Here is a 10,420-nt window from a genome sequence, read left to right on the forward strand (position 1 = left end):
CCCTTCAGAGCAGTTCAGAGTCTCACCCATCAAGCCTGCTCCATTGAAAGAGACAGCAAAAGCTTCAAGACGACCATCTACCGCTCATCAGCATGCCAACTGTAAGGCAGTGGAAAGAACAAGGAATGAGAAGCTGCCAGCTGGTCTAATTGGGCCTTCCCCCCTAGTGCCAATTAAGATAGAAGGAATCTATAGCAAGGCTTTGTTGGACACTGGGGCTCAAGTTACTATTTTATTCAGAGACTTTTATCAGAAGCACCTGAAACACTTGCCACTACAAAGACTGGAAGATCTGGAGATCTGGGGACTGAGCGACACAAAGTTCCCATATGATGGCTATGTCTCACTCAAGTTAGAGTTCCCTACCCCAGTGGTGGGGATCAGCGAAGAAGTTGACACTCTAGCTGTTGTGTGCCCAAGACCTAAAGAGAAGGGAGAAGCTGCCATGTTGGTTGGGACAAATACAGACTTTATTCGGAGATTGTTGAGACTGCAATTGGCTGAGAACTGTCCCTCGCTTCACCCATTCTTAAAACCAGTGTACTATGCTTTGAAAAAAGAGAAGATCAACCAAAAAGAAGAGATTGGGCATGTCTGGTCTCCTCCTGGGAGAGAATATGTCATTCAACCGGGAAGAATAACCTGTCTAAGGGCAAAAGTGAGGATGTGTGGAAAGGCAGTTACTTCCCACTTCATGATGGAAATGGGCTCAGAAGTAGAATTGCCACCTGGTCTGGAGTTAATACCAGAGGTCTGGCCAGCCGACAAATTGAAACACCCACATGATACCTTGCCAGTGGGGTTGAAGAACAAAGGGAGCACACCCATTATTCTTCGCTCCCAAGTCCGTCTGGGAAATGTATATGCTGCCACACCTTTGTCTCCAAGTGATAACACCAATATAAATGAACTGAGTCTGGAAGATGTTGACTAAGGAGGTGGTATCTTGTCACCAGAATGGGTGGCTCGAATTAAAGAGATGCTGAAGCAAAAAAAAAACTGTTTTTCTACAAGTGAATATGACATAGGTCGTTCTAAGAGTGAAATGCATAGCATCAGGCTGAAGGAAGATCGGCCCTTTAGGGAACGCTCAAGAAGAGTTGCTCCAGGAGATCTGGAGGACCTGCGACAGCACTTGATGGAATTGAAAACCGCTGGGGTGATTCAGGAGTCCAGAAGCCCTTATGCCTCCCCCATTGTGGTTGTCAGGAAAAAAAATGGATCAATACGCATGTGCATTGACTACCGCACTTTGAATCAGCGAACCATCCCTGATCAATACACCACCCCACGGATAGAGGATGCACTTAATTGTTTGGTGGGCAGCAAATGGTTCAGCGTGTTAGATCTGAGGAGTGGATACTACCAAATTCCAATGGACCCTAGAGACAGAGAAAAGACTGCGTTCATCACTCCTCTGGGGTTCTTCGAGTTTAATGACATGCCTCAAGGTCTATCAAATGCTCCAGCAACTTTTCAGCGGCTCATGGAAAGAACAGTTGGAGATATGCATCTTCTTGAAGTACTTGTCTACCTGGATGACATCATTGTCTTCGGGAAAACATTAGAAGAGCATGAGACAAGGCTAAGGAAAGTGTTGAATAGGATTGAAAAAGAAGGATTGAAACTATCCTTGGACAAATGCAAGTTTTTCCAGCCTTCAGTGACATATGTCGGACATGTGGTGTCTGCAGAGGGTATAGCAACAGATCCCAGCAAAGTTGAAGCAGTGACATCTTGGCCTAAGCCCCGTACCATCACAGAGTTGCGCTCATTTCTTGGGTTCTGCAGCTATTACAGAAGATTTGTACAAGGGTTTGCCAAGACAGCCCGTCCACTAAACCAACTGCTTCAAAGTGATGTGGATGTCACTGAACCGGATGAAGGCTTCAAGTTGAAGAACGTGAAGGGACCAAGAGGGCCTAAAGAGTGTATTGAGGACCGCTGGACCTCTGAGTGTGATGAAGCATTTGAAAAGCTCAAGCATTGTCTTACCCATGCTCCAGTGCTAGCCTATGCTGACTCAACTAAACCCTATACACTCCATGTAGATGCTAGCAGAGAAGGTCTGGGAGGAGTTCTCTATCAGGAGCAAGATCAGGGGTTAAGGCCTGTGGCTTTCATTAGCCGAAGTTTATCTCCAACTGAAAAGAACTATCCAGCCCACAAATTGGAATTTCTTGCCCTGAAATGGGCTGTAGTGGACAAACTGCATGACTACCTTTATGGAGCTGAGTTCGAAGTTCAGACTGACAATAATCCTTTGACATACATACAGACTACTGCAAAGTTGGATGCCACTGGACACAGATGGATGGCTGCCCTGTCTAACTACAATTTCAGTCTGAAGTACCGTCCAGGCACCCAGAATGGAGATGCTGATGGTCTATCCCGTAGACCTCATGAAGACTTACACCCTGATGATGAATGGGTAGAAATACCTGCACCAGGAGTGAGAGCTATGTGCCAATTTTCAACAGTCCAGCAGAGAAGTGAATGTTGGGCCCAGAACCTAGCGCTACCAGCCGAAAGCCTACCTTCATCCTATTGCAATCTAGTCACTCTGCAGGCTTCTTCATTACCAGCGTTGAGCAACAGTGATCTCAGAAGAGATCAGATGGAAGATCCTTTAGGAAAATTAGCAGTGACAGCCTTAGGGAAGAATCAAGTTGACATTCTTCGTACAGATGTTCACCCAATGGCAAGGCTATTGGTCAAAGAGTGGGACCGGCTTCAGATACGAAATGGACTTGTATACAGAAGGGCTCCAAGTGCCGTCAACAGTGAAAAATGGCAGTTATTACTTCCTCAGAAATACAAGGAGACAGTACTTTGTGCATTGCATGATGAACATGGCCATCTGGGTTATGACAGAACTTTGGGGCTCGTGAGAGACAGATTTTATTGGCCATGTATGAAGCAAGACATAGAGGACTATTGCCGTTCCTGTTTGTGCTGTATTCAAAGAAAGACTTTGCCCACAAGAGCTGCTCACTTGGGACAGTTACAGAGTGGAGGACCACTAGAACTTGTATGCATAGACTTTCTCAGTATTGAACCTGACGAAGGGGGAATCAGCAACGTGTTGGTTGTGACAGACCATTATACAAGATACGCTCAGGCATTTCCTGCTCGTGATCAGAAAGCCCTCACAGTTGCTAAACTGCTTGTTGAAAAGTTCTTTGTTCATTATGGACTACCAAAGAGAATTCATTCTGACCAGGGGCGTGATTTTGAGAGCAAGCTTGTAAGAGAACTACTGACACTTTTGGGAGTGCAGAAGAGTCGCACCACCCCATATCATCCACAAGGGGATGCCCAGCCCGAACGCTTCAACAGGACTTTACTTGACATGCTGGGGACTTTGTCTATTGAAAAAAAGAGTCATTGGAGTAGACATGTGGCCACAGTGGTGCATGCCTATAACAGCACAAAAAATGATGCCACAGGATTCTCACCTTACTTTTTAATGTTTGGCCGAGAAGCTCGTCTCCCTGTTGATCTGACATTTGGAGTTTCTGCTGATGACACCCCGGTGAACTCTCACACCAGCTATGTGGAGAGACTCAAGAAAGGCCTTAAGCAAGCTTATGAGTTGGCTGAAATCTCTTCAGGACAGAGACATCAACAGAATAAGGCCCGCTATGACAAGAAAGTGAAAGTACATGATCTTCAACCAGGGGACCGAGTTCTTTTGAGGAATGTGGGCTTTCAAGGCAAGCACAAATTAGCAAATCGTTGGGGCTCTGATCCCTACATCATCTGTTCCCAACTGCCAAACATTCCAGTCTACCAAGTCCGCCCTGAAGGGAAGGAAGGGCCAACCAAGACTTGGCATCGTAACAACTTGATGCCCCTAGCAGAAACTGTGAGGATGATAAATTCTGAACCCAAACGGGCACAAGGAAAATCAAATTCCAGGCGATCCAAAAGATTGCAGAGAAGAGGAGGGGCTACCCAGTTAGCTGAAGAACCAGTGACCACCTTTGATGGAGAAGAAGACAGTGATAGTGAATGGGGTATAAATGGACTTTTCTATGATAGTGTGCACAACAACCCCATTGAAAGTGATCTGAATGCTAATGCTCTAGAGTTCATCCCTTGTCAAATTGACCAATCCAAAACAGACATCTGTATAGATGGTTCTTCGGCTCTGAACGAACAACAAAATGAGAGTTTTCCCCTGCCTACTATGGACAATGACCTCTTGTTTGCAGTTAATCCAAGTGTAGGTGACTCCCGGGTCACTCCAGAACTAGAGGATGTGACTACTACAGAAATAAAGTGTGTCAATGATGCACCACCTGTTGAAGCATGCTCCCCGGTCAACACCTCTGAACTAAGGCCACCCAGACAGATTAGGCCTCCACAGAGACTCACATATGACACTATGGGAAATAGTACTCAAGAGCCTGTGAGCACTGCACATCGAGGAATCTACGCCCATGTTCCCTTTGCCCTTTGCTCCAAAGGTGACACCCTCCCCACAATAATGTGTGTTGATGATGCTCCATGGTGGAATGTCCCATTTGACTACAGCACTAATGTTCAGTTAGTTAAACATTAAATGTTATTTGAAATAATGTTAGATCTAAGCCATTTCTTGGGAGGACCCAAGCCTTTTTAAGTGGGGGGAGAGTGTAACACCCTCACAGGTTTGTGTAATGGTAATGTTTAATGCTAAACCTTTTTATTTCCCTCATGGGTTGCAGTACACAGTTATGCCCACTAAGGGGTGCACTTAGGAAAGATTACTGTGCCACCTAGGAACCAAGTTTTCAGAGGACAGTTCCCCAGAGAGAGGAAGTTTTGGCGCAATAATCATGGAGGAGGAGAGAGAAGGAACAGAGGATTGACTTGTGTCCTGTGTGTGCTGTTAAAGACAGAGTTACTGGATTGTCTGGCCGGACAGAAGATCAAGCTGTATGACTGCTGCACTGGGACCAGAGAGAGTGGACTGTTTCCTTGAATGAGTGAGCCCAAGGACTTCATCATAGTGAGTTGCTGGTATTTCTGCCCTCAGAGGTAACAGATCTGCACACCATTCTACAGTGTTTTGAACAGTGCATCCAGGACCGGAGAGTGAGATCAACACACATCAATGCCCTGCATTCACCCCAGATGCATTGTTACTAGCTGTCTGTCTGGAGGACACTGTGCTAACTCTTCTAGTGCACATTTCTCATGCTGATATTGCAATACTCACAAGGTAAATGCTTAGAGCCTAGGAACCCTGTTCTGGATCATATAACTCAGTAAAGTGCAGGAATCATAGACTGTGGACTCAGACAATAGTTAGGGATCTTCCTGCACAAGTGAACTAAACTGTCCACCACTGTTATAAATATTCAACTGAGAGACGGGCCCCAACGCATGCAGCTGCCAACTTTTTCTTCTTTTTGCTACCACCAGGACTATATTTTTCTCCCTTTTTGGTATATTTAAGTATTGGAAGCCATTTTCAGGGATTAAGATATTCGGCTGCTGTATTTTCATGTGATTAGCCTCAATATCTAACTTTCATTGTATTCTCAGCATAGTTTAACTTTATAGTGAAACTCGTTATAGCGACACCCTGTGGAGAAAAGTGTAATCGATTGAAATGACTGTTTAAGGAACTGTTTGACCTTGCTTTACATTCCATATTGCAGTATTATTTTATAACTAGTAATATTGTGTGCAAGATTGTGTGCTTATCATTATTTTGTTTAGGGTCTTTCTGTTGAAAATAAACAGGCCCATTGTTCATATAAACTGTGTCTGAGCATTGGGGAAGAAAAAGGGGAGTTCACCGGAGCAAAGGAGGTCTGAACCTACTATCCCACTTCTAAGACACACCCACGGGTGCGCTACATTTTGGGGGCTCGTCTGGGATTTATTTCAGACCATAACTCCGCCCCTTTTCACCCTTTTGAAGCACAATAAAGACAAAAAAAATGGACTCAAAATCAGTCACTGAGTGGTGTCAGACCTGTAGAGTGGACTTAGACAAAGCACTGGCATTGATAGTCCCTAGTACTAAATTATCCCGCCGTCAGCTTTATGATTTGATGGAAGACATTATCCCAGGAGAACATTGTCTAATTAGAGATATAAAAGTTAATAGGGACACAGAAGAGGAGAGGACAGATGTTCTGCTTCAGTGGGAGACACCAGTGTCAGCGTTAGATTTCCCTGAGGACTTTGAATTTGGGAAAGAGGGACTTAAAGCTAGATTGGTCCGAACAGAGTTTTCGCCTGAAAACAAGTCAGTAGATGCAAATGATATGGTCACCACCTCTGAGTTAGTACAAGCTTTGACCGAAGTAATGAGTAAATGTGCGACTCTGGGCCAGGAATCTTTAGCATCTGAATACCGAAAATTAAAGTTCTTTTCAGGGACTCAGCCCACACCAAATGGGGAGGAGGAGTTTGAACCCTGGCTGGATCAAGTACTTCAAGTAATAGAAGAATGGAGTGTTTCGGAAGCTATTAAGAAACAGCGAGTGGCTGAAAGTCTCAAAGGGGCGGCCGCAGAAGTGATCAGAAATCTAAGATTGAGCAAAAGGGACTGCTCAGCTAGAGACTACCTGAACGCTTTACAAGACGTTTTTGGCCGAACTGAGACAGTGGAAGAGCTTCAATACAAGTTCACTCATACCTATCAGATGGAGGGGGAGAAATTGTCCCAGTATATTAGGCGGTTGGATCGAATACTTCATCAACTAATGCTCAAGAAGGGGATAGACTCAGACCAAGTAGATCAGAAAAGACTTCAGCAGATATTTCAGGGTGCATTACCCCTAGATCCCATCATGATAAAGATGCGGGCACAAACAAAACAGACAACTTTAATGTATCATCAGTTGGTGAAAGCTGTCAGAGAGGAAGAAGCAGTGTTGGAAGAAAGGAGCACTGCTCAGGTACAAACAGGAGCAATGGTTCACAGTGCCGTTAGTTTCGAAGCATCACAGATACAGTCACAAGTAGCTACACTAGCAGATTCAATAACACAGATTGTCAAGACAGTAGAGGGGCTGCAGAAGACAGTCAAGACACTAGCAGAAGAGAAGCAAACAGATGCAGCATCTGCAGGTATGGCAGTCAGAAAATAATTAAATGGAGTCAGATCAAGACCATTCGTTGGATTCTGTTACCGATGTGGAGAGACAGGACACATGAGACGGGGATGTCCAAATCCTGAGAATCTGAGGAGAGTAAATGAAATGTTCTTGGTGAACTCGATGCAGGGAAACTTCAGAGGGCCTCAGTGAAGGAGCCAACTGTGTGCCCAAGTTCAAAGCGCTCCATAAATAACACCATGAAGGAAAGAATCCCTGCCTCGAATTCTTCACCCATTTTCACTTCAGATGACAGAAGACGAACACAGCCAGACCTACGCCCTTCAGAGCAGTTCAGAGTCTCACCCATCAAGCCTGCTCCATTGAAAGAGACAGCAAAAGCTTCAAGACGACCATCTACCGCTCATCAGCATGCCAACTGTAAGGCAGTGGAAAGAACAAGGAATGAGAAGCTGCCAGCTGGTCTAATTGGGCCTTCCCCCCTAGTGCCAATTAAGATAGAAGGAATCTATAGCAAGGCTTTGTTGGACACTGGGGCTCAAGTTACTATTTTATTCAGAGACTTTTATCAGAAGCACCTGAAACACTTGCCACTACAAAGACTGGAAGATCTGGAGATCTGGGGACTGAGCGACACAAAGTTCCCATATGATGGCTATGTCTCACTCAAGTTAGAGTTCCCTACCCCAGTGGTGGGGATCAGCGAAGAAGTTGACACTCTAGCTGTTGTGTGCCCAAGACCTAAAGAGAAGGGAGAAGCTGCCATGTTGGTTGGGACAAATACAGACTTTATTCGGAGATTGTTGAGACTGCAATTGGCTGAGAACTGTCCCTCGCTTCACCCATTCTTAAAACCAGTGTACTATGCTTTGAAAAAAGAGAAGATCAACCAAAAAGAAGAGATTGGGCATGTCTGGTCTCCTCCTGGGAGAGAATATGTCATTCAACCGTAAAGAATAACCTGTCTAAGGGCAAAAGTGAGGATGTGTGGAAAGGCAGTTACTTCCCACTTCATGATGGAAATGGGCTCAGAAGTAGAATTGCCACCTGGTCTGGAGTTAATACCAGAGGTCTGGCCAGCCGACAAATTGAAACACCCACATGATACCTTGCCAGTGGGGTTGAAGAACAAAGGGAGCACACCCATTATTCTTCGCTCCCAAGTCCGTCTGGGAAATGTATATGCTGCCACACCTTTGTCTCCAAGTGATAACACCACTATAAATGAACTGAGTCTGGAAGATGTTGACTAAGGAGGTGGTATCTTGTCACCAGAATGGGTGGCTCGAATTAAAGAGATGCTGAAGCAAAAAAAAAACTGTTTTTCTACAAGTGAATATGACATAGGTCGTTCTAAGAGTGAAATGCATAGCATCAGGCTGAAGGAAGATCGGCCCTTTAGGGAACGCTCAAGAAGAGTTGCTCCAGGAGATCTGGAGGACCTGCGACAGCACTTGATGGAATTGAAAACCGCTGGGGTGATTCAGGAGTCCAGAAGCCCTTATGCCTCCCCCATTGTGGTTGTCAGGAAAAAAAATGGATCAATACGCATGTGCATTGACTACCGCACTTTGAATCAGCGAACCATCCCTGATCAATACACCACCCCACGGATAGAGGATGCACTTAATTGTTTGGTGGGCAGCAAATGGTTCAGCGTGTTAGATCTGAGGAGTGGATACTACCAAATTCCAATGGACCCTAGAGACAGAGAAAAGACTGCGTTCATCACTCCTCTGGGGTTCTTCGAGTTTAATGACATGCCTCAAGGTCTATCAAATGCTCCAGCAACTTTTCAGCGGCTCATGGAAAGAACAGTTGGAGATATGCATCTTCTTGAAGTACTTGTCTACCTGGATGACATCATTGTCTTCGGGAAAACATTAGAAGAGCATGAGACAAGGCTAAGGAAAGTGTTGAATAGGATTGAAAAAGAAGGATTGAAACTATCCTTGGACAAATGCAAGTTTTTCCAGCCTTCAGTGACATATGTCGGACATGTGGTGTCTGCAGAGGGTATAGCAACAGATCCCAGCAAAGTTGAAGCAGTGACATCTTGGCCTAAGCCCCGTACCATCACAGAGTTGCGCTCATTTCTTGGGTTCTGCAGCTATTACAGAAGATTTGTACAAGGGTTTGCCAAGACAGCCCGTCCACTAAACCAACTGCTTCAAAGTGATGTGGATGTCACTGAACCGGATGAAGGCTTCAAGTTGAAGAACGTGAAGGGACCAAGAGGGCCTAAAGAGTGTATTGAGGACCGCTGGACCTCTGAGTGTGATGAAGCATTTGAAAAGCTCAAGCATTGTCTTACCCATGCTCCAGTGCTAGCCTATGCTGACTCAACTAAACCCTATACACTCCATGTAGATGCTAGCAGAGAAGGTCTGGGAGGAGTTCTCTATCAGGAGCAAGATCAGGGGTTAAGGCCTGTGGCTTTCATTAGCCGAAGTTTATCTCCAACTGAAAAGAACTATCCAGCCCACAAATTGGAATTTCTTGCCCTGAAATGGGCTGTAGTGGACAAACTGCATGACTACCTTTATGGAGCTGAGTTCGAAGTTCAGACTGACAATAATCCTTTGACATACATACAGACTACTGCAAAGTTGGATGCCACTGGACACAGATGGATGGCTGCCCTGTCTAACTACAATTTCAGTCTGAAGTACCGTCCAGGCACCCAGAATGGAGATGCTGATGGTCTATCCCGTAGACCTCATGAAGACTTACACCCTGATGATGAATGGGTAGAAATACCTGCACCAGGAGTGAGAGCTATGTGCCAATTTTCAACAGTCCAGCAGAGAAGTGAATGATGGGCCCAGAACCTAGCGCTACCAGCCGAAAGCCTACCTTCATCCTATTGCAATCTAGTCACTCTGCAGGCTTCTTCATTACCAGCGTTGAGCAACAGTGATCTCAGAAGAGATCAGACGGAAGATCCTTTAGGAAAATTAGCAGTGACAGCCTTAGGGAAGAATCAAGTTGACATTCTTCGTACAGATGTTCACCCAATGGCAAGGCTATTGGTCAAAGAGTGGGACCGGCTTCAGATACGAAATGGACTTGTATACAGAAGGGCTCCAAGTGCCGTCAACAGTGAAAAATGGCAGTTATTACTTCCTCAGAAATACAAGGAGACAGTACTTTGTGCATTGCATGATGAACATGGCCATCTGGGTTATGACAGAACTTTGGGGCTCGTGAGAGACAGATTTTATTGGCCATGTATGAAGCAAGACATAGAGGACTATTGCCGTTCCTGTTTGTGCTGTATTCAAAGAAAGACTTTGCCCACAAGAGCTGCTCACTTGGGACAGTTACAGAGTGGAGGACCACTAGAACTTGTATGCATA

At 45.2% G+C, this 10,420-nt stretch overlaps 1 protein-coding gene across 1 annotated transcript; it reads left to right on the forward strand.

Moving 5' to 3' along the window:
• The first annotated feature begins 1,012 nt into the window (after window positions 1-1,012).
• On the forward strand, window positions 1,013-9,880 carry LOC137541994 (uncharacterized). The gene is made up of 5 exons (XM_068263584.1): window positions 1,013-4,564; window positions 6,039-7,074; window positions 7,230-7,977; window positions 8,032-8,267; window positions 8,337-9,880. Exons 1-5 carry the CDS (start codon window positions 1,046-1,048, stop codon window positions 9,878-9,880), a joined length of 7,083 nt encoding a protein of 2,360 aa, XP_068119685.1. The 5' UTR covers window positions 1,013-1,045.
• Window positions 9,881-10,420: the final 540 nt, after the last annotated feature.

This window comes from Hyperolius riggenbachi, chromosome 12, assembly GCF_040937935.1.
Source record: "Hyperolius riggenbachi isolate aHypRig1 chromosome 12, aHypRig1.pri, whole genome shotgun sequence".
NCBI lineage: Eukaryota > Metazoa > Chordata > Amphibia > Anura > Hyperoliidae > Hyperolius > Hyperolius riggenbachi.

Bases quoted from the DNA above. Each gene is read 5' to 3' on its own strand.
- LOC137541994 (XM_068263584.1), top strand. From the start codon at position 1,046: ATGCATAGCATCAGGCTGAAGGAAGATCGGCCCTTTAGGGAACGCTCA. The intron at 4,565-6,038 runs TAAATGTTATTT...TCCCGCCGTCAG, and splicing joins ATGTTCAGTTAGTTAAACAT to CTTTATGATTTGATGGAAGA. The intron at 7,075-7,229 runs GTATGGCAGTCA...AACTCGATGCAG, and splicing joins AACAGATGCAGCATCTGCAG to GGAAACTTCAGAGGGCCTCA.